This window comes from Salvelinus fontinalis, unplaced genomic scaffold (assembly GCF_029448725.1).
Source record: "Salvelinus fontinalis isolate EN_2023a unplaced genomic scaffold, ASM2944872v1 scaffold_0039, whole genome shotgun sequence".
In the NCBI taxonomy this organism is placed as follows: Eukaryota; Metazoa; Chordata; class Actinopteri; order Salmoniformes; family Salmonidae; genus Salvelinus; species Salvelinus fontinalis.
This window is the reverse complement of record NW_026600248.1, coordinates 530,943-556,784: the sequence shown is the minus strand read 5'-3', so window position 1 is coordinate 556,784 and position 25,842 is coordinate 530,943. Positions and strand designations below refer to the sequence as shown.

Here is a 25,842-nt window from a genome sequence, read left to right as displayed (position 1 = left end):
ATAACCAGTTGTGATCATGTTAGGCTATGGGTAGTTAGTTAGTAATTTCAGACAGCTGATGTTAAACTGTTAGCTCACACCTGCTGTTGGATGGAGAGATGATGAGGTGTAGCACCATGTTGTTTACCTGTGGTAGTGGTGTCTGTCTGTCTGTCTGTCTGTCTGTCTGTCTGTCTGTCTGTCTGTCTGTCTGTCTGTCTGTCTGTCTGTCTGTCTGTCTGTCTGTCTGTCTGTCTGTCTGTCTGTCTGTCTGTCTGTCTGTCTGTCTGTCTGTCTGTCTGTCTGTCTGTCTGGCTGTGTGTGTCATAATCACTACTGGTTATTAAACTACTAACTACCCATTGCCTAACATAATCACAGTGTGTGTGTGTGTGTGTGTGTGTGTGTGTGTGTGTGTGTGTGTGTGTGTGTGTGTGTGTGTGTGTGTGTGTGTGTGTGTGTGTGTGTGTGTGTGTGTGTGTGTGTGTGTGTGTGTGTGTGTGTGTGTGTGTGTGTGTGTGTGTGTGTGTGTGTGTGTGATAGACCCTAAGGCTGCAGGTTGTTTTCAGTCAGTCCAGCTGTGGCCTATGACTCCCTGCCTGTTCCCCCTCGCCCCTCTGTAATCTGCTCTGCTAAACCCACTGAGACACTCTATAAGGCCAGGGGCCACTTCTACAACATCCCGCCGCTCACACACACACACACACACACACACACACACACACACACACACACACACACACACACACCACACACACACACACACACACACACACACACACACACACACACACACACACACACACACACACACACACACACACACACACACACACACACACCTGTCTAACCTATTGTTGTCTCCTTGCTCCACAGGTCCAGGAGCTGTTCTGAAAACGTCATCTTCCCCCGTGTGTCCTGATTGGTGTAGAAAGAGTTCCACTATATCAGCTGACCTTTCTGACCCTCTGTGACCCCTCACCATGGTGACATGACGGACCTTAGTGTTCCTCACCACATCCATGTTAGAAACCCTTCATAGAGACGTACACACACACACACACACACTTTGACACAAACACACACACACCCTGACACACATACACCTTGAAATACACACACACACACCTTGACACACACACACACACACACCCTGACACACACACACCTTGACATACACACACACACACACCTTGACACACACACACCCTGACACACACACACACACCCTGACACACACACACCTTGACATACACACACACACACACCCTGACACACACACACCTTGACACACACACACACCCTGACACACACACACCTTGACACACACACACACCCTGACACACACACACCTTGACACACACACGTATACATCGCGACACCCTCCAGGTAGTGATGTCGTTAGCGGTGCATGTCCGTCGCCACCTGCGGCGCTTCCTCCTCCTCCTCGCCTCCGGCTCCGTGCTAGGCTCCGCCTACTTCCTATTTTCTCACTCCGCCCCCACCCTACAGCTCAACCAATCAGAAGAGCACGTTGCTGTGGCCTGCTCCCTGCCATTTCTAACTCCCTACAGATCCCCCAACACACACACTGATAAACACCCCAACACACACACTGATAAACACCCCATCACACACACCGACAGACGATCCGACCCCATCACACACACCGACAGACGATCCGACCCCGACACACACACCGACAGACGATCCGACCCCGACACACACACCGACAGACGATCCGACCCCATCACACACACCGACAGACGATCCGACCCCGACACACACACCGACAGACGATCCGACCCCGACACACACACCGACAGACGATCCGACCCCGACACACACACCGACAGACGATCCGACCCCATCACACACACCGACAGACGATCCGACCCCGACACACACCCAGACAGACGATCCGACCCCGACACACACACCGACAGACGATCCGACCCCGACACACACACCGACAGACGATCCGACCCCGACAAACACACCGACAGACGATCCGACCACGACAAACACACCGACAGACGATCCGACCCTGACAAACACACCGACAGACGATCCGACCCTGACAAACACACCGACAGACGATCCGACCCCATCACACACACCGACAGACGATCCGACCCCGACACACACACCGATAGACGATCCGACCCCGACACACACACCGACAGACGATCCGACCCCGACACACACACCGACAGACGATCCGACCCCATCACACACACCGACAGACGATCCGACCCCGACACACACACCGACAGACGATCCGACCCCGACACACACACCGACAGACGATCCGACCCCGACACACACACCGACAGACGATCCGACCCCATCACACACACCGACAGACGATCCGACCCCGACACACACCCAGACAGACGATCCGACCCCGACACACACACCGACAGACGATCCGACCCCGACACACACACCGACAGACGATCCGACCCCGACAAACACACCGACAGACGATCCGACCACGACAAACACACCGACAGACGATCCGACCCTGACAAACACACCGACAGACGATCCGACCCTGACAAACACACCGACAGACGATCCGACCCCATCACACACACCGACAGACGATCCGACCCCGACACACACACCGATAGACGATCCGACCCCGTCACACACACCGACAGACGATCCGACCCCGTCACACACACCGACAGACGATCCGACCCCATCACACACACCGACAGACGATCCGACCCCATCACACACACCGACAGACGATCCGACCACGACAAACACACCGACAGACGATCCGACCCTGACAAACACACCGACAGACGATCCGACCCCGACAAACACACCGACAGACGATCCGACCCTGACAAACACACCGACCCCCTCCCCGCAGTAGACCCAGTAGTATTGGTACTGGTAGAATCACAGTATAGCCAGTTGGGACAGGACATCGTCGGCATCCTGGAGTCCGCCCGGTACCCGTTCACAACGGAGATCACCCCGGGGAAGGGAGACCTGCCTCCACTCACTGACAAGGTTAATATTGTATTATTATTGTTGTTATGGGAAAGGAGACCTGCCTTCACTCATTGACAAGGTTAATATTGTATTATTATTGTTGTTATGGGGAAGGAGACCTGTCTCTCCTCACTGACAAGGTTAATATTGTATTATTATTGTTGTTATGGGGAAGGAGACCTGTCTCTCCTCACTGACAAGGTTAATATTGTATTATTATTGTTATGGGGAAGGAGACCTGTCTCTCCTCACTGACAAGGTTAATATTGTATTATTATTGTTGTTATGGGGAAGGGAGACCTGTCTCTCCTCACTGACAAGGTTAATATTGTATTATTATTGTTGTTATGGGGAAGGAGACCTGTCTCTCCTCACTGACAAGGTTAATATTGTATTATTGTTGTTATGGGGAAGGAGACCTGTCTCTCCTCACTGACAAGGTTAATATTGTATTATTGTTGTTATGGGGAAGGAGACCTGTCTCCCCTCACTGACAAGGTTAATATTGTATTATTGTTGTTGTTATGGGGAAGGGAGACCTGTCTCTCCTCACTGACAAGGTTAATATTGTATTATTATTGTTGTTATGGGGAAGGAGACCTGTCTCCCCTCACTGACAAGGTTAATATTGTATTATTATTGTTGTTATGGGGAAGGAGACCTGTCTCCCCTCACTGACAAGGTTAATATTGTATTATTGTTGTTATGGGGAAGGAGACCTGTCTCCCCTCACTGACAAGGTTAATATTGTATTATTATTGTTGTTATGGGGAAGGAGACCTGTCTCTCCTCACTGACAAGGTTAATATTGTATTATTGTTGTTATGGGGAAGGAGACCTGTCTCTCCTCACTGACAAGGTTAATATTGTATTATTGTTGTTATGGGGAAGGAGACCTGTCTCCCCTCACTGACAAGGTTAATATTCTATTATTATTGTTGTTATGGGGAAGGAGACCTGTCTCCCCTCACTGACAAGGTTAATATTGTATTATTATTGTTGTTATGGGGAAGGAGACCTGTCTCTCCTCACTGACAAGGTTAATATTGTATTATTATTGTTGTTATGGGGAAGGAGACCTGTCTCTCCTCACTGACAAGGTTAATATTGTATTATTATTGTTATGGGGAAGGAGACCTGTCTCTCCTCACTGACAAGGTTAATATTGTATTATTATTGTTGTTATGGGGAAGGAGACCTGTCTCTCCTCACTGACAAGGTTAATATTGTATTATTGTTGTTATGGGGAAGGAGACCTGTCTCTCCTCACTGACAAGGTTAATATTGTATTATTGTTGTTATGGGGAAGGAGACCTGTCTCCCCTCACTGACAAGGTTAATATTGTATTATTGTTGTTGTTATGGGGAAGGGAGACCTGTCTCTCCTCACTGACAAGGTTAATATTGTATTATTATTGTTGTTATGGGGAAGGAGACCTGTCTCCCCTCACTGACAAGGTTAATATTGTATTATTATTGTTGTTATGGGGAAGGAGACCTGTCTCCCCTCACTGACAAGGTTAATATTGTATTATTGTTGTTATGGGGAAGGAGACCTGTCTCCCCTCACTGACAAGGTTAATATTGTATTATTATTGTTGTTATGGGGAAGGAGACCTGTCTCCCCTCACTGACAAGGTTAATATTCTATTATTATTGTTGTTATGGGGAAGGAGACCTGTCTCCCCTCACTGACAAGGTTAATATTGTATTATTGTTGTTGTTATGGGGAAGGAGACCTGTCTCCCCTCACTGACAAGGTTAATATTGTATTATTATTGTTGTTATGGGGAAGGAGACCTGTCTCTCCTCACTGACAAGGTTAATATTGTATTATTATTGTTGTTATGGGGAAGGGAGACCTGTCTCCCCTCACTGACAAGGTTAATATTGTATTATTGTTATTGTTATGGGGAAGGAGACCTGTCTCTCCTCACTGACAAGGTTAATATTGTATTATTATTGTTGTTATGGGGAAGGAGACCTGTCTCTCCTCACTGACAAGGTTAATATTGTATTATTATTGTTGTTATGGGGAAGGAGACCTGTCTCTCCTCACTGACAAGGTTAATATTGTATTATTATTATTGTTATGGGGAAGGAGACCTGTCTCTCCTCACTGACAAGGTTAATATTGTATTATTGTTGTTATGGGGAAGGAGACCTGTCTCCCCTCACTGACAAGGTTAATATTGTATTATTGTTGTTGGTATGGGGAAGGAGACCTGTCTCTCCTCACTGACAAGGTTAATATTGTATTATTGTTGTTATGGGGAAGGAGACCTGTCTCTCCTCACTGACAAGGTTAATATTGTATTATTATTATTGTTATGGGGAAGGAGACCTGTCTCTCCTCACTGACAAGGTTAATATTGTATTATTGTTGTTATGGGGAAGGAGACCTGTCTCCCCTCACTGACAAGGTTAATATTGTATTATTGTTGTTGGTATGGGGAAGGAGACCTGTCTCTCCTCACTGACAAGGTTAATATTGTATTATTGTTGTTATGGGGAAGGAGACCTCTCTCTCCTCACTGACAAGGTTAATATTGTATTATTATTGTTGTTATGGGGAAGGAGACCTGTCTCCCCTCACTGACAAGGTTAATATTGTATTATTGTTGTTATGGGGAAGGAGACCTGTCTCTCCTCACTGACAAGGTTAATATTGTATTATTATTGTTGTTATGGGGAAGGAGACCTGTCTCTCCTCACTGACAAGGTTAATATTGTATTATTGTTGTTATGGGGAAGGGAGACCTGTCTCTCCTCACTGACAAGGTTAATATTGTATTATTGTTGTTATGGGGAAGGAGACCTGTCTCCCCTCACTGACAAGGTTAATATTGTATTATTGTTGTTATGGGGAAGGAGACCTGTCTCCCCTCACTGACAAGGTTAATATTGTATTATTGTTGTTATGGGGAAGGAGACCTGTCTCCCCTCACTGACAAGGTTAATATTGTATTATTGTTGTTATGGGGAAGGAGACCTGTCTCTCCTCACTGACAAGGTTAATATTGTATTATTATTGTTGTTATGGGGAAGGAGACCTGTCTCTCCTCACTGACAAGGTTAATATTGTATTATTGTTGTTATGGGGAAGGGAGACCTGTCTCTCCTCACTGACAAGGTTAATATTGTATTATTGTTGTTATGGGGAAGGAGACCTGTCTCCCCTCACTGACAAGGTTAATATTGTATTATTGTTGTTATGGGGAAAGAGACCTGTCTCCCCTCACTGACAAGGTTAATATTGTATTATTGTTGTTATGGGGAAGGAGACCTGTCTCCCCTCACTGACAAGGTTAATATTGTATTATTGTTGTTGTTATGGGGAAGGAGACCTGTCTCCCCTCACTGACAAGGTTAATATTGTATTATTATTGTTGTTATGGGGAAGGAGACCTGTCTCTCCTCACTGACAAGGTTAATATTGTATTATTGTTGTGGGGAAGGAGACCTGTCTCTCCTCACTGACAAGGTTAATATTGTATTATTGTTGTTATGGGGAAAGAGACCTGTCTCTCCTCACTGACAAGGTAAATATTGTATTATTGTTGTTATGGGGAAGGAGACCTGTCTCTCCTCACTGACAAGGTTAATATTGTATTATTGTTGTGGGGAAGGAGACCTGTCTCTCCTCACTGACAAGGTTAATATTGTATTATTGTTGTTATGGGGAAGGAGACCTGTCTCTCCTCACTGACAAGGTTAATATTGTATTATTATTGTTGTTATGGGGAAGGAGACCTGTCTCTCCTCACTGACAAGGTTAATATTGTATTATTGTTGTTATGGGGAAGGAGACCTGTCTCTCCTCACTGACAAGGTTAATATTGTATTATTGTTGTTATGGGGAAGGAGACCTGTCTCTCCTCACTGACAAGGTTAATATTGTATTATTGTTGTTATGGGGAAGGAGACCTGTCTCTCCTCACTGACAAGGTTAATATTGTATTATTGTTGTTATGGGGAAGGAGACCTGTCTCTCCTCACTGACAAGGTTAATATTGTATTATTATTGTTGTTATGGGGAAGGAGACCTGTCTCTCCTCACTGACAAGGTTAATATTGTATTATTATTATTGTTATGGGGAAGGAGACCTGTCTCCCCTCACTGACAAGGTTAATATTGTATTATTATTGTTGTTATGGGGAAGGAGACCTGTCTCCCCTCACTGACAAGGTTAATATTGTATTATTATTATTATTATGGGGAAGGAGACCTGTCTCTCCTCACTGACAAGGTTAATATTGTATTATTGTTGTTATGGGGAAGGAGACCTGTCTCCCCTCACTGACAAGGTTAATATTGTATTATTATTGTTGTGGGGAAGGAGACCTGTCTCTCCTCACTGACAAGGTTAATATTGTATTATTATTGTTGTTATGGGGAAGGAGACCTGTCTCCCCTCACTGACAAGGTTAATATTGTATTATTGTTGTTATGGGGAAGGAGACCTGTCTCTCCTCACTGACAAGGTTAATATTGTATTATTATTGTTGTTATGGGGAAGGAGACCTGTCTCTCCTCACTGACAAGGTTAATATTGTATTATTGTTGTTATGGGGAAGGGAGACCTGTCTCTCCTCACTGACAAGGTTAATATTGTATTATTGTTGTTATGGGGAAGGAGACCTGTCTCCCCTCACTGACAAGGTTAATATTGTATTATTGTTGTTATGGGGAAGGAGACCTGTCTCCCCTCACTGACAAGGTTAATATTGTATTATTGTTGTTATGGGGAAGGAGACCTGTCTCCCCTCACTGACAAGGTTAATATTGTATTATTGTTGTTGTTATGGGGAAGGAGACCTGTCTCCCCTCACTGACAAGGTTAATATTGTATTATTATTGTTGTTATGGGGAAGGAGACCTGTCTCTCCTCACTGACAAGGTTAATATTGTATTATTGTTGTGGGGAAGGAGACCTGTCTCTCCTCACTGACAAGGTTAATATTGTATTATTGTTGTTATGGGGAAAGAGACCTGTCTCTCCTCACTGACAAGGTAAATATTGTATTATTGTTGTTATGGGGAAGGAGACCTGTCTCTCCTCACTGACAAGGTTAATATTGTATTATTGTTGTGGGGAAGGAGACCTGTCTCTCCTCACTGACAAGGTTAATATTGTATTATTGTTGTTATGGGGAAGGAGACCTGTCTCTCCTCACTGACAAGGTTAATATTGTATTATTATTGTTGTTATGGGGAAGGAGACCTGTCTCTCCTCACTGACAAGGTTAATATTGTATTATTGTTGTTATGGGGAAGGAGACCTGTCTCTCCTCACTGACAAGGTTAATATTGTATTATTGTTGTTATGGGGAAGGAGACCTGTCTCTCCTCACTGACAAGGTTAATATTGTATTATTGTTGTTATGGGGAAGGAGACCTGTCTCTCCTCACTGACAAGGTTAATATTGTATTATTGTTGTTATGGGGAAGGAGACCTGTCTCTCCTCACTGACAAGGTTAATATTGTATTATTATTGTTGTTATGGGGAAGGAGACCTGTCTCTCCTCACTGACAAGGTTAATATTGTATTATTATTATTGTTATGGGGAAGGAGACCTGTCTCCCCTCACTGACAAGGTTAATATTGTATTATTATTGTTGTTATGGGGAAGGAGACCTGTCTCCCCTCACTGACAAGGTTAATATTGTATTATTATTATTATTATGGGGAAGGAGACCTGTCTCTCCTCACTGACAAGGTTAATATTGTATTATTGTTGTTATGGGGAAGGAGACCTGTCTCCCCTCACTGACAAGGTTAATATTGTATTATTATTGTTGTGGGGAAGGAGACCTGTCTCTCCTCACTGACAAGGTTAATATTGTATTATTATTGTTGTTATGGGGAAGGAGACCTGTCTCTCCTCACTGACAAGGTTAATATTGTATTATTATTGTTGTTATGGGGAAGGAGACCTGTCTCCCCTCACTGACAAGGTTAATATTGTATTATTGTTGTTATGGGGAAGGAGACCTGTCTCCCCTCACTGACAAGGTTAATATTGTATTATTATTGTTGTTATGGGGAAGGAGACCTGTCTCCCCTCACTGACAAGGTTAATATTGTATTATTATTGTTGTTAAGGGGAAGGAGACCTGTCTCCCCTCACTGACAAGGTTAATATTGTATTATTGTTGTTATGGGGAAGGAGACCTGTCTCTCCTCACTGACAAGGTTAATATTGTATTATTGTTGTTATGGGGAAGGAGACCTGTCTCTCCTCACTGACAAGGTTAATATTGTATTATTGTTGTTATGGGGAAGGGAGACCTGTCTCTCCTCACTGACAAGGTTAATATTGTATTATTATTGTTATGGGGAAGGAGACCTGTCTCTCCTCACTGACAAGGTTAATATTGTATTATTGTTGTTATGGGGAAGGAGACCTGTCTCTCCTCACTGACAAGGTTAATATTGTATTATTATTGTTGTGGGGAAGGAGACCTGTCTCCCCTCACTGACAAGGTTAATATTGTATTATTATTATTATTATGGGGAAGGAGACCTGTCTCTCCTCACTGACAAGGTTAATATTGTATTATTGTTGTTATGGGGAAGGAGACCTGTCTCCCCTCACTGACAAGGTTAATATTGTATTATTATTGTTGTGGGGAAGGAGACCTGTCTCTCCTCACTGACAAGGTTAATATTGTATTATTATTGTTGTTATGGGGAAGGAGACCTGTCTCTCCTCACTGACAAGGTTAATATTGTATTATTATTGTTGTTATGGGGAAGGAGACCTGTCTCCCCTCACTGACAAGGTTAATATTGTATTATTGTTGTTATGGGGAAGGAGACCTGTCTCCCCTCACTGACAAGGTTAATATTGTATTATTATTGTTGTTATGGGGAAGGAGACCTGTCTCCCCTCACTGACAAGGTTAATATTGTATTATTATTGTTGTTATGGGGAAGGAGACCTGTCTCCCCTCACTGACAAGGTTAATATTGTATTATTGTTGTTATGGGGAAGGAGACCTGTCTCTCCTCACTGACAAGGTTAATATTGTATTATTGTTGTTATGGGGAAGGAGACCTGTCTCTCCTCACTGACAAGGTTAATATTGTATTATTGTTGTTATGGGGAAGGGAGACCTGTCTCTCCTCACTGACAAGGTTAATATTGTATTATTATTGTTATGGGGAAGGAGACCTGTCTCTCCTCACTGACAAGGTTAATATTGTATTATTGTTGTTATGGGGAAGGAGACCTGTCTCTCCTCACTGACAAGGTTAATATTGTATTATTATTGTTGTGGGGAAGGAGACCTGTCTCCCCTCACTGACAAGGTTAATATTGTATTATTATTGTTGTGGGGAAGGAGACCTGTCTCCCCTCACTGACAAGGTTAATATTGTATTATTGTTGTTATGGGGAAGGAGACCTGTCTCCCCTCACTGACAAGGTTAATATTGTATTATTATTGTTGTTATGGGGAAGGAGACCTGTCTCCCCTCACTGACAAGGTTAATATTGTATTATTATTGTTGTTATGGGGAGGGAGACCTGTCTCCCCTCACTGACAAGGTTAATATTGTATTATTGTTGTTATGGGGAAGGAGACCTGTCTCTCCTCACTGACAAGGTTAATATTGTATTATTATTGTTGTTATGGGGAGGGAGACCTGTCTCTCCTCACTGACAAGGTTAATATTGTATTATTATTGTTGTTATGGGGAAGGAGACCTGTCTCCCCTCACTGACAAGGTTAATATTGTATTATTGTTGTTATGGGGAAGGAGACCTGTCTCTCCTCACTGACAAGGTTAATATTGTATTATTATTGTTGTTATGGGGAAGGAAACCTGTCTCCCCTTACAGACAAGGTTAATATTGTATTATTGTTGTTGTTATGGGGAAGGGAGACCTGTCTCTCCTCACTGACAAGGTTAATATTGTATTATTGTTGTTATGGGGAAGGAGACCTGTCTCTCCTCACTGACAAGGTTAATATTGTATTATTGTTGTGGGGAAGGAGACCTGTCTCTCCTCACTGACAAGGTTAATATTGTATTATTGTTGTTATGGGGAAGGAGACCTGTCTCTCCTCACTGACAAGGTTAGTATTGTATTATTATTGTTGTTATGGGGAAGGAGACCTGTCTCTCCTCACTGACAAGGTTAATATTGTATTATTGTTGTTATGGGGAAGGAGACCTGTCTCTCCTCACTGACAAGGTTAATATTGTATTATTGTTGTTATGGGGAAGGAGACCTGTCTCTCCTCACTGACAAGGTTAATATTGTATTATTGTTGTTATGGGGAAGGAGACCTGTCTCTCCTCACTGACAAGGTTAATATTGTATTATTGTTGTTATGGGGAAGGAGACCTGTCTCCCCTCACTGACAAGGTTAATATTGTATTATTATTGTTGTGGGGAAGGAGACCTGTCTCTCCTCACTGTCAAGGTTAATATTGTATTATTATTGTTGTTATGGGGAAGGAGACCTGTCTCTCCTCACTGACAAGGTTAATATTGTATTATTATTGTTGTTATGGGGAAGGAGACCTGTCTCCCCTCACTGACAAGGTTAATATTGTATTATTGTTGTTATGGGGAAGGAGACCTGTCTCCCCTCACTGACAAGGTTAATATTGTATTATTATTGTTGTTATGGGGAAGGAGACCTGTCTCCCCTCACTGACAAGGTTAATATTGTATTATTATTGTTGTTATGGGGAAGGAGACCTGTCTCCCCTCACTGACAAGGTTAATATTGTATTATTGTTGTTATGGGGAAGGAGACCTGTCTCTCCTCACTGACAAGGTTAATATTGTATTATTGTTGTTATGGGGAAGGAGACCTGTCTCTCCTCACTGACAAGGTTAATATTGTATTATTGTTGTTATGGGGAAGGGAGACCTGTCTCTCCTCACTGACAAGGTTAATATTGTATTATTATTGTTGTTATGGGGAAGGAGACCTGTCTCCCCTCACTGACAAGGTTAATATTGTATTATTATTGTTGTTATGGGGAGGGAGACCTGTCTCCCCTCACTGACAAGGTTAATATTGTATTATTGTTGTTATGGGGAAGGAGACCTGTCTCTCCTCACTGACAAGGTTAATATTGTATTATTATTGTTGTTATGGGGAGGGAGACCTGTCTCTCCTCACTGACAAGGTTAATATTGTATTATTATTGTTGTTATGGGGAAGGAGACCTGTCTCCCCTCACTGACAAGGTTAATATTGTATTATTGTTGTTATGGGGAAGGAGACCTGTCTCTCCTCACTGACAAGGTTAATATTGTATTATTATTGTTGTTATGGGGAAGGAAACCTGTCTCCCCTTACAGACAAGGTTAATATTGTATTATTGTTGTTGTTATGGGGAAGGGAGACCTGTCTCTCCTCACTGACAAGGTTAATATTGTATTATTGTTGTTATGGGGAAGGAGACCTGTCTCTCCTCACTGACAAGGTTAATATTGTATTATTGTTGTGGGGAAGGAGACCTGTCTCTCCTCACTGACAAGGTTAATATTGTATTATTGTTGTTATGGGGAAGGAGACCTGTCTCTCCTCACTGACAAGGTTAGTATTGTATTATTATTGTTGTTATGGGGAAGGAGACCTGTCTCTCCTCACTGACAAGGTTAATATTGTATTATTGTTGTTATGGGGAAGGAGACCTGTCTCTCCTCACTGACAAGGTTAATATTGTATTATTGTTGTTATGGGGAAGGAGACCTGTCTCTCCTCACTGACAAGGTTAATATTGTATTATTGTTGTTATGGGGAAGGAGACCTGTCTCTCCTCACTGACAAGGTTAATATTGTATTATTGTTGTTATGGGGAAGGAGACCTGTCTCCCCTCACTGACAAGGTTAATATTGTATTATTATTGTTGTGGGGAAGGAGACCTGTCTCTCCTCACTGTCAAGGTTAATATTGTATTATTATTGTTGTTATGGGGAAGGAGACCTGTCTCTCCTCACTGACAAGGTTAATATTGTATTATTATTGTTGTTATGGGGAAGGAGACCTGTCTCCCCTCACTGACAAGGTTAATATTGTATTATTGTTGTTATGGGGAAGGAGACCTGTCTCCCCTCACTGACAAGGTTAATATTGTATTATTATTGTTGTTATGGGGAAGGAGACCTGTCTCCCCTCACTGACAAGGTTAATATTGTATTATTATTGTTGTTATGGGGAAGGAGACCTGTCTCCCCTCACTGACAAGGTTAATATTGTATTATTGTTGTTATGGGGAAGGAGACCTGTCTCTCCTCACTGACAAGGTTAATATTGTATTATTGTTGTTATGGGGAAGGAGACCTGTCTCTCCTCACTGACAAGGTTAATATTGTATTATTGTTGTTATGGGGAAGGGAGACCTGTCTCTCCTCACTGACAAGGTTAATATTGTATTATTATTGTTGTTATGGGGAAGGAGACCTGTCTCTCCTCACTGACAAGGTTAATATTGTATTATTATTGTTGTTATGGGGAAGGAGACCTGTCTCTCCTCACTGACAAGGTTAATATTGTATTATTATTGTTGTTATGGGGAAGGAGACCTGTCTCTCCTCACTGACAAGGTTAATATTGTATTATTATTGTTATGGGGAAGGAGACCTGTCTCTCCTCACTGACAAGGTTAATATTGTATTATTGTTGTTATGGGGAAGGAGACCTGTCTCTCCTCACTGACAAGGTTAATATTGTATTATTATTGTTGTGGGGAAGGAGACCTGTCTCCCCTCACTGACAAGGTTAATATTGTATTATTATTGTTGTGGGGAAGGAGACCTGTCTCCCCTCACTGACAAGGTTAATATTGTATTATTGTTGTTATGGGGAAGGAGACCTGTCTCCCCTCACTGACAAGGTTAATATTGTATTATTATTGTTGTTATGGGGAAGGAGACCTGTCTCCCCTCACTGACAAGGTTAATATTGTATTATTATTGTTGTTATGGGGAAGGAGACCTGTCTCCCCTCACTGACAAGGTTAATATTGTATTATTATTGTTGTTATGGGGAAGGAGACCTGTCTCTCCTCACTGACAAGGTTAATATTGTATTATTATTGTTGTTATGGGGAGGGAGACCTGTCTCTCCTCACTGACAAGGTTAATATTGTATTATTATTGTTGTTATGGGGAAGGAGACCTGTCTCCCCTCACTGACAAGGTTAATATTGTATTATTGTTGTTATGGGGAAGGAGACCTGTCTCTCCTCACTGACAAGGTTAATATTGTATTATTGTTGTTATGGGGAAGGAGACCTGTCTCTCCTCACTGACAAGGTTAATATTGTATTATTATTGTTGTTATGGGGAAGGAGACCTGTCTCCCCTTACAGACAAGGTTAATATTGTATTATTGTTGTTGTTATGGGGAAGGGAGACCTGTCTCTCCTCACTGACAAGGTTAATATTGTATTATTATTGTTGTTATGGGGAAGGAGACCTGTCTCTCCTCACTGACAAGGTTAATATTGTATTATTGTTGTTATGGGGAAGGAGACCTGTCTCTCCTCACTGACAAGGTTAATATTGTATTATTGTTGTGGGGAAGGAGACCTGTCTCTCCTCACTGACAAGGTTAATATTGTATTATTGTTGTTTTGGAAGGAGACCTGTCTCTCCTCACTGACAAGGTTAATATTGTATTATTATTGTTGTTATGGGGAAGGAGACCTGTCTCTCCTCACTGACAAGGTTAATATTGTATTATTGTTGTTATGGGGAAGGAGACCTGTCTCTCCTCACTGACAAGGTTAATATTGTATTATTGTTGTTATGGGGAAGGAGACCTGTCTCTCCTCACTGACAAGGTTAATATTGTATTATTGTTGTTATGGGGAAGGAGACCTGTCTCTCCTCACTGACAAGGTTAATATTGTATTATTGTTGTTATGGGGAAGGAGACCTGTCTCTCCTCACTGACAAGGTTAATATTGTATTATTGTTGTTATGGGGAAGGAGACCTGTCTCTCCTCACTGACAAGGTTAATATTGTATTATTATTGTTGTTATGGGGAAGGAGACCTGTCTCTCCTCACTGACAAGGTTAATATTGTATTATTATTATTGTTATGGGGAAGGAGACCTGTCTCTCCTCACTGACAAGGTTAATATTGTATTATTGTTGTTATGGGGAAGGAGACCTGTCTCTCCTCACTGACAAGGTTAATATTGTATTATTGTTGTTATGGGGAAGGAGACCTGTCTCTCCTCACTGACAAGGTTAATATTGTATTATTATTGTTGTTATGGGGAAGGAGACCTGTCTCTCCTCACTGACAAGGTTAATATTGTATTATTATTGTTGTTATGGGGAAGGAGACCTGTCTCCCCTCACTGACAAGGTTAATATTGTATTATTGTTGTTATGGGGAAGGAGACCTGTCTCCCCTCACTGACAAGGTTAATATTGTATTATTATTGTTGTTATGGGGAAGGAGACCTGTCTCCCCTCACTGACAAGGTTAATATTGTATTATTATTGTTGTTATGGGGAAGGAGACCTGTCTCCCCTCACTGACAAGGTTAATATTGTATTATTGTTGTTTTGGAAGGAGACCTGTCTCTCCTCACTGACAAGGTTAATATTGTATTATTATTGTTGTTATGGGGAAGGAGACCTGTCTCTCCTCACTGACAAGGTTAATATTGTATTATTGTTGTTATGGGGAAGGAGACCTGTCTCTCCTCACTGACAAGGTTAATATTGTATTATTGTTGTTATGGGGAAGGAGACCTGTCTCTCCTCACTGACAAGGTTAATATTGTATTATTGTTGTTATGGGGAAGGGAGACCTGTCTCTCCTCACTGACAAGGTTAATATTGTATTATTATTGTTATGGGGAAGGAGACCTGTCTCTCCTCACTGACAAGGTTAATATTGTATTATTGTTGTTATGGGGAGGGAGACCTGTCTCTCCTCACTGACAAGGTTAATATTGTATTATTATTGTTGTGGGGAAGGAGACCTGTCTCCCCTCACTGACAAGGTTAATATTGTATTATTATTGTTGTGGGGAAGGAGACCTGTCTCCCCTCACTGACAAGGTTAATATTGTATTATTGTTGTTATGGGGAAGGAGACCTGTCTCCCCTCACTGACAAGGTTAATATTGTATTATTATTGTTGTTATGGGGAAGGAGACCTGTCTCCCCTCACTGACAAGGTTAATATTGTATTATTATTGTTGTTATGGGGAGGGAGACCTGTCTCCCCTCACTGACAAGGTTAATATTGTATTATTGTTGTTATGGGGAAGGAGACCTGTCTCTCCTCACTGACAAGGTTAATATTGTATTATTATTGTTGTTATGGGGAGGGAGACCTGTCTCTCCTCACTGACAAGGTTAATATTGTATTATTATTGTTGTTATGGGGAAGGATACCTGTCTCCCCTCACTGACAAGGTTAATATTGTATTATTGTTGTTATGGGGAAGGAGACCTGTCTCTCCTCACTGACAAGGTTAATATTGTATTATTATTGTTGTTATGGGGTAGGGAGACCTGTCTCCCCTTACAGACAAGGTTAATATTGTATTATTGTTGTTGTTATGGGGAAGGGAGACCTGTCTCTCCTCACTGACAAGGTTAATATTGTATTATTGTTGTTATGGGGAAGGAGACCTGTCTCTCCTCACTGACAAGGTTAATATTGTATTATTGTTGTTATGGGGAAGGAGACCTGTCTCCCCTCACTGACAAGGTTAATATTGTATTATTGTTGTTGTTATGGGGAAGGGAGACCTGTCTCTCCTCACTGACAAGGTTAATATTGTATTATTATTGTTGTTATGGGGAAGGAGACCTGTCTCCCCTCACTGACAAGGTTAATATTGTATTATTATTGTTGTTATGGGGAAGGAGACCTGTCTCCCCTCACTGACAAGGTTAATATTGTATTATTGTTGTTATGGGGAAGGAGACCTGTCTCCCCTCACTGACAAGGTTAATATTGTATTATTATTGTTGTTATGGGGAAGGAGACCTGTCTCCCCTCACTGACAAGGTTAATATTCTATTATTATTGTTGTTATGGGGAAGGAGACCTGTCTCCCCTCACTGACAAGGTTAATATTGTATTATTGTTGTTATGGGGAAGGAGACCTGTCTCCCCTCACTGACAAGGTTAATATTGTATTATTATTGTTGTTATGGGGAAGGAGACCTGTCTCCCCTCACTGACAAGGTTAATATTGTATTATTATTGTTGTTATGGGGAAGGAGACCTGTCTCCCCTCACTGACAAGGTTAATATTGTATTATTGTTGTTATGGGGAAGGAGACCTGTCTCCCCTCACTGACAAGGTTAATATTGTATTATTATTGTTGTTATGGGGAAGGAGACCTGTCTCCCCTCACTGACAAGGTTAATATTCTATTATTATTGTTGTTATGGGGAAGGAGACCTGTCTCCCCTCACTGACAAGGTTAATATTGTATTATTGTTGTTATGGGGAAGGAGACCTGTCTCCCCTCACTGACAAGGTTAATATTGTATTATTATTGTTGTTATGGGGAAGGAGACCTGTCTCCCCTCACTGACAAGGTTAATATTGTATTATTGTTGTTGTTATGGGGAAGGAGACCTGTCTCCCCTCACTGACAAGGTTAATATTGTATTATTATTGTTGTTATGGGGAAGGAGACCTGTCTCTCCTCACTGACAAGGTTAATATTGTATTATTATTGTTGTTATGGGGAAGGGAGACCTGTCTCCCCTCACTGACAAGGTTAATATTGTATTATTGTTATTGTTATGGGGAAGGAGACCTGTCTCTCCTCACTGACAAGGTTAATATTGTATTATTATTGTTGTTATGGGGAAGGAGACCTGTCTCTCCTCACTGACAAGGTTAATATTGTATTATTATTGTTGTTATGGGGAAGGAGACCTGTCTCTCCTCACTGACAAGGTTAATATTGTATTATTATTATTGTTATGGGGAAGGAGACCTGTCTCTCCTCACTGACAAGGTTAATATTGTATTATTGTTGTTATGGGGAAGGAGACCTGTCTCCCCTCACTGACAAGGTTAATATTGTATTATTGTTATTGGTATGGCGAAGGAGACCTGTCTCTCCTCACTGACAAGGTTAATATTGTATTATTGTTGTTATGGGGAAGGAGACCTGTCTCTCCTCACTGACAAGGTTAATATTGTATTATTATTATTGTTATGGGGAAGGAGACCTGTCTCTCCTCACTGACAAGGTTAATATTGTATTATTGTTGTTATGGGGAAGGAGACCTGTCTCCCCTCACTGACAAGGTTAATATTGTATTATTGTTGTTGGTATGGGGAAGGAGACCTGTCTCTCCTCACTGACAAGGTTAATATTGTATTATTGTTGTTATGGGGAAGGAGACCTGTCTCTCCTCACTGACAAGGTTAATATTGTATTATTATTGTTGTTATGGGGAAGGAGACCTGTCTCCCCTCACTGACAAGGTTAATATTGTATTATTGTTGTTATGGGGAAGGAGACCTGTCTCTCCTCACTGACAAGGTTAATATTGTATTATTATTGTTGTTATGGGGAAGGAGACCTGTCTCTCCTCACTGACAAGGTTAATATTGTATTATTGTTGTTATGGGGAAGGGAGACCTGTCTCTCCTCACTGACAAGGTTAATATTGTATTATTGTTGTTATGGGGAAGGAGACCTGTCTCCCCTCACTGACAAGGTTAATATTGTATTATTGTTGTTATGGGGAAGGAGACCTGTCTCCCCTCACTGACAAGGTTAATATTGTATTATTGTTGTTATGGGGAAGGAGACCTGTCTCCCCTCACTGACAAGGTTAATATTGTATTATTGTTGTTGTTATGGGGAAGGAGACCTGTCTCCCCTCACTGACAAGGTTAATATTGTATTATTATTGTTGTTATGGGGAAGGAGACCTGTCTCTCCTCACTGACAAGGTTAATATTGTATTATTGTTGTGGGGAAGGAGACCTGTCTCTCCTCACTGACAAGGTTAATATTGTATTATTGTTGTTATGGGGAAGGAGACCTGTCTCTCCTCACTGACAAGGTTAATATTGTATTATTGTTGTTATGGGGAAGGAGACCTGTCTCTCCTCACTGACAAGGTTAATATTGTATTATTGTTGTGGGGAAGGAGACCTGTCTCTCCTCACTGACAAGGTTAATATTGTATTATTGTTGTTATGGGGAAGGAGACCTGTCTCTCCTCACTGACAAGGTTAATATTGTATTATTATTGTTGTTATGGGGAAGGAGACCTGTCTCTCCTCACTGACGAGGTTAATATTGTATTATTGTTGTTATGGGGAAGGAGACCTGTCTCTCCTCACTGACAAGGTTAATATTGTATTATTGTTGTTATGGGGAAGGAGACCTGTCTCTCCTCACTGACAAGGTTAATATTGTATTATTGTTGTTATGGGGAAGGAGACCTGTCTCTCCTCACTGACAAGGTTAATATTGTATTATTGTTGTTATGGGGAAGGAGACCTGTCTCTCCTCACTGACAAGGTTAATATTGTATTATTATTGTTGGTATGGGGAAGGAGACCTGTCTCTCCTCACTGACAAGGTTAATATTGTATTATTATTATTGTTATGGGGAAGGAGACCTGTCTCCCCTCACTGACAAGGTTAATATTGTATTATTATTGTTGTTATGGGGAAGGAGACCTGTCTCCCCTCACTGACAAGGTTAATATTGTATTATTATTATTATGGGGAAGGAGACCTGTCTCTCCTCACTGACAAGGTTAATATTGTATTATTGTTGTTATGGGGAAGGAGACCTGTCTCCCCTCACTGACAAGGTTAATATTGTATTATTATTGTTGTGGGGAAGGAGACCTGTCTCTCCTCACTGACAAGGTTAATATTGTATTATTATTGTTGTTATGGGGAAGGAGACCTGTCTCTCCTCACTGACAAGGTTAATATTGTATTATTATTGTTGTTATGGGGAAGGAGACCTGTCTCCCCTCACTGACAAGGTTAATATTGTATTATTGTTGTTATGGGGAAGGAGACCTGTCTCCCCTCACTGACAAGGTTAATATTGTATTATTATTGTTGTTATGGGGAAGGAGACCTGTCTCCCCTCACTGACAAGGTTAATATTGTATTATTATTGTTGTTATGGGGAAGGAGACCTGTCTCCCCTCACTGACAAGGTTAATATTGTATTATTGTTGTTATGGGGAAGGAGACCTGTCTCTCCTCACTGACAAGGTTAATATTGTATTATTGTTGTTATGGGGAAGGAGACCTGTCTCTCCTCACTGACAAGGTTAATATTGTATTATTGTTGTTATGGGGAAGGGAGACCTGTCTCTCCTCACTGACAAGGTTAATATTGTATTATTATTGTTATGGGGAAGGAGACCTGTCTCTCCTCACTGACAAGGTTAATATTGTATTATTGTTGTTATGGGGAAGGAGACCTGTCTCTCCTCACTGACAAGGTTAATATTGTATTATTATTGTTGTGGGGAAGGAGACCTGTCTCCCCTCACTGACAAGGTTAATATTGTATTATTATTGTTGTTATGGGGAAGGAGACCTGTCTCTCCTCACTGACAAGGTTAATATTGTATTATTGTTGTTATGGGGAAGGGAGACCTGTCTCTCCTCACTGACAAGGTTAATATTGTATTATTGTTGTTATGGGGAAGGAGACCTGTCTCTCCTCACTGACAAGGTTAATATTGTATTATTATTGTTGTTATGGGGAAGGAGACCTGTCTCTCCTCACTGACAAGGTTAATATTGTATTATTATTATTGTTATGGGGAAGGAGACCTGTCTCTCCTCACTGACAAGGTTAATATTGTATTATTGTTGTTATGGGGAAGGAGACCTGTCTCCCCTCACTGACAAGGTTAATATTGTATTATTGTTGTTGGTATGGGGAAGGAGACCTGTCTCTCCTCACTGACAAGGTTAATATTGTATTATTGTTGTTATGGGGAAGGAGACCTGTCTCTCCTCACTGACAAGGTTAATATTGTATTATTATTATTGTTATGGGGAAGGAGACCTGTCTCTCCTCACTGACAAGGTTAATATTGTATTATTGTTGTTATGGGGAAGGAGACCTGTCTCCCCTCACTGACAAGGTTAATATTGTATTATTGTTGTTGGTATGGGGAAGGAGACCTGTCTCTCCTCACTGACAAGGTTAATATTGTATTATTGTTGTTATGGGGAAGGAGACCTGTCTCTCCTCACTGACAAGGTTAATATTGTATTATTATTGTTGTTATGGGGAAGGAGACCTGTCTCCCCTCACTGACAAGGTTAATATTGTATTATTGTTGATATGGGGAAGGAGACCTGTCTCTCCTCACTGACAAGGTTAATATTGTATTATTATTGTTGTTATGGGGAAGGAGACCTGTCTCTCCTCACTGACAAGGTTAATATTGTATTATTGTTGTTATGGGGAAGGGAGACCTGTCTCTCCTCACTGACAAGGTTAATATTGTATTATTGTTGTTATGGGGAAGGAGACCTGTCTCCCCTCACTGACAAGGTTAATATTGTATTATTGTTGTTATGGGGAAGGAGACCTGTCTCCCCTCACTGACAAGGTTAATATTGTATTATTGTTGTTATGGGGAAGGAGACCTGTCTCCCCTCACTGACAAGGTTAATATTGTATTATTGTTGTTGTTATGGGGAAGGAGACCTGTCTCCCCTCACTGACAAGGTTAATATTGTATTATTATTGTTGTTATGGGGAAGGAGACCTGTCTCTCCTCACTGACAAGGTTAATATTGTATTATTGTTGTGGGGAAGGAGACCTGTCTCTCCTCACTGACAAGGTTAATATTGTATTATTGTTGTTATGGGGAAGGAGACCTGTCTCTCCTCACTGACAAGGTTAATATTGTATTATTGTTGTTATGGGGAAGGAGACCTGTCTCTCCTCACTGACAAGGTTAATATTGTATTATTGTTGTGGGGAAGGAGACCTGTCTCTCCTCACTGACAAGGTTAATATTGTATTATTGTTGTTATGGGGAAGGAGACCTGTCTCTCCTCACTGACAAGGTTAATATTGTATTATTATTGTTGTTATGGGGAAGGAGACCTGTCTCTCCTCACTGATGAGGTTAATATTGTATTATTGTTGTTATGGGGAAGGAGACCTGTCTCTCCTCACTGACAAGGTTAATATTGTATTATTGTTGTTATGGGGAAGGAGACCTGTCTCTCCTCACTGACAAGGTTAATATTGTATTATTGTTGTTATGGGGAAGGAGACCTGTCTCTCCTCACTGACAAGGTTAATATTGTATTATTGTTGTTATGGGGAAGGAGACCTGTCTCTCCTCACTGACAAGGTTAATATTGTATTATTATTGTTGGTATGGGGAAGGAGACCTGTCTCTCCTCACTGACAAGGTTAATATTGTATTATTATTATTGTTATGGGGAAGGAGACCTGTCTCCCCTCACTGACAAGGTTAATATTGTATTATTATTGTTGTTATGGGGAAGGAGACCTGTCTCCCCTCACTGACAAGGTTAATATTGTATTATTATTATTATGGGGAAGGAGACCTGTCTCTCCTCACTGACAAGGTTAATATTGTATTATTGTTGTTATGGGGAAGGAGACCTGTCTCCCCTCACTGACAAGGTTAATATTGTATTATTATTGTTGTGGGGAAGGAGACCTGTCTCTCCTCACTGACAAGGTTAATATTGTATTATTATTGTTGTTATGGGGAAGGAGACCTGTCTCTCCTCACTGACAAGGTTAATATTGTATTATTATTGTTGTTATGGGGAAGGAGACCTGTCTCCCCTCACTGACAAGGTTAATATTGTATTATTGTTGTTATGGGGAAGGAGACCTGTCTCCCCTCACTGACAAGGTTAATATTGTATTATTATTGTTGTTATGGGGAAGGAGACCTGTCTCCCCTCACTGACAAGGTTAATATTGTATTATTATTGTTGTTATGGGGAAGGAGACCTGTCTCCCCTCACTGACAAGGTTAATATTGTATTATTGTTGTTATGGGGAAGGAGACCTGTCTCTCCTCACTGACAAGGTTAATATTGTATTATTGTTGTTATGGGGAAGGAGACCTGTCTCTCCTCACTGACAAGGTTAATATTGTATTATTGTTGTTATGGGGAAGGGAGACCTGTCTCTCCTCACTGACAAGGTTAATATTGTATTATTATTGTTATGGGGAAGGAGACCTGTCTCTCCTCACTGACAAGGTTAATATTGTATTATTGTTGTTATGGGGAAGGAGACCTGTCTCTCCTCACTGACAAGGTTAATATTGTATTATTATTGTTGTGGGGAAGGAGACCTGTCTCCCCTCACTGACAAGGTTAATATTGTATTATTATTGTTGTGGGGAAGGAGACCTGTCTCCCCTCACTGACAAGGTTAATATTGTATTATTGTTGTTATGGGGAAGGAGACCTGTCTCCCCTCACTGACAAGGTTAATATTGTATTATTATTGTTGTTATGGGGAAGGAGACCTGTCTCCCCTCACTGACAAGGTTAATATTGTATTATTATTGTTGTTATGGGGAAGGAGACCTGTCTCTCCTCACTGACAAGGTTAATATTGTATTATTATTGTTGTTATGGGGAGGGAGACCTGTCTCCCCTCACTGACAAGGTTAATATTGTATTATTGTTGTTATGGGGAAGGAGACCTGTCTCTCCTCACTGACAAGGTTAATATTGTATTATTGTTGTTATGGGGAAGGAGACCTGTCTCTCCTCACTGACAAGGTTAATATTGTATTATTGTTGTTATGGGGAAGGAGACCTGTCTCCCCTCACTGACAAGGTTAATATTGTATTATTATTGTTGTTATGGGGAAGGAGACCTGTCTCCCCTCACTGACAAGGTTAATATTGTATTATTATTGTTGTGGGGAAGGAGACCTGTCTCCCCTCACTGACAAGGTTAATATTGTATTATTGTTGTTATGGGGAAGGAGACCTGTCTCTCCTCACTGACAAGGTTAATATTGTATTATTATTGTTGTTATGGGGAAGGAGACCTGTCTCCCCTCACTGACAAGGTTAATATTGTATTATTATTGTTGTTATGGGGAAGGAGACCTGTCTCCCCTCACTGACAAGGTTAATATTGTATTATTATTGTTGTTATGGGGAGGGAGACCTGTCTCCCCTCACTGACAAGGTTAATATTGTATTATTGTTGTTATGGGGAAGGAGACCTGTCTCTCCTCACTGACAAGGTTAATATTGTATTATTATTGTTGTTATGGGGAAGGAGACCTGTCTCCCCTCACTGACAAGGTTAATATTGTATTATTGTTGTTATGGGGAAGGAGACCTGTCTCTCCTCACTGACAAGGTTAATATTGTATTATTATTGTTGTTATGGGGAAGGAGACCTGTCTCCCCTTACAGACAAGGTTAATATTGTATTATTGTTGTTGTTATGGGGAAGGGAGACCTGTCTCTCCTCACTGACAAGGTTAATATTGTATTATTGTTGTTATGGGGAAGGAGACCTGTCTCTCCTCACTGACAAGGTTAATATTGTATTATTGTTGTGGGGAAGGAGACCTGTCTCTCCTCACTGACAAGGTTAATATTGTATTATTGTTGTTTTGGAAGGAGACCTGTCTCTCCTCACTGACAAGGTTAATATTGTATTATTATTGTTGTTATGGGGAAGGAGACCTGTCTCTCCTCACTGACAAGGTTAATATTGTATTATTGTTGTTATGGGGAAGGAGACCTGTCTCTCCTCACTGACAAGGTTAATATTGTATTATTGTTGTTATGGGGAAGGAGACCTGTCTCTCCTCACTGACAAGGTTAATATTGTATTATTGTTGTTATGGGGAAGGAGACCTGTCTCTCCTCACTGACAAGGTTAATATTGTATCATTGTTGTTATGGGGAAGGAGACCTGTCTCTCCTCACTGACAAGGTTAATATTGTATTATTATTGTTGTTATGGGGAAGGAGACCTGTCTCTCCTCACTGACAAGGTTAATATTGTATTATTATTATTGTTATGGGGAAGGAGACCTGTCTCCCCTCACTGACAAGGTTAATATTGTATTATTATTGTTGTTATGGGGAAGGAGACCTGTCTCTCCTCACTGACAAGGTTAATATTGTATTATTATTATTATGGGGAAGGAGACCTGTCTCTCCTCACTGACAAGGTTAATATTGTATTATTGTTGTTATGGGGAAGGAGACCTGTCTCCCCTCACTGACAAGGTTAATATTGTATTATTATTGTTGTGGGGAAGGAGACCTGTCTCTCCTCACTGACAAGGTTAATATTGTATTATTATTGTTGTTATGGGGAAGGAGACCTGTCTCTCCTCACTGACAAGGTTAATATTGTATTATTATTGTTGTTATGGGGAAGGAGACCTGTCTCCCCTCACTGACAAGGTTAATATTGTATTATTGTTGTTATGGGGAAGGAGACCTGTCTCCCCTCACTGACAAGGTTAATATTGTATTATTATTGTTGTTATGGGGAAGGAGACCTGTCTCCCCTCACTGACAAGGTTAATATTGTATTATTATTGTTGTTATGGGGAAGGAGACCTGTCTCCCCTCACTGACAAGGTTAATATTGTATTATTGTTGTTATGGGGAAGGAGACCTGTCTCTCCTCACTGACAAGGTTAATATTGTATTATTGTTGTTATGTGGAAGGAGACCTGTCTCTCCTCACTGACAAGGTTAATATTGTATTATTGTTGTTATGGGGAAGGGAGACCTGTCTCTCCTCACTGACAAGGTTAATATTGTATTATTATTGTTATGGGGAAGGAGACCTGTCTCTCCTCACTGACAAGGTTAAT

General features: G+C 41.3%; 1 protein-coding gene across 1 annotated transcript in view; it reads left to right on the top strand.

Annotated features, from left to right (window-relative positions):
- Positions 1 to 1,374: 1,374 nt before the first annotated feature.
- The window catches only part of LOC129842412 (bifunctional heparan sulfate N-deacetylase/N-sulfotransferase 4-like), a 102,692-nt gene continuing 78,224 nt past the window's right edge, over positions 1,375 to 25,842 (top strand). The window contains exons 1-2 of the mRNA XM_055910964.1: positions 1,375 to 1,598; positions 2,865 to 3,009. Coding sequence (XP_055766939.1) covers positions 1,375 to 1,598; positions 2,865 to 3,009 — 369 coding nt within the window. The remainder of the gene's footprint in view (positions 1,599 to 2,864; positions 3,010 to 25,842) is intronic.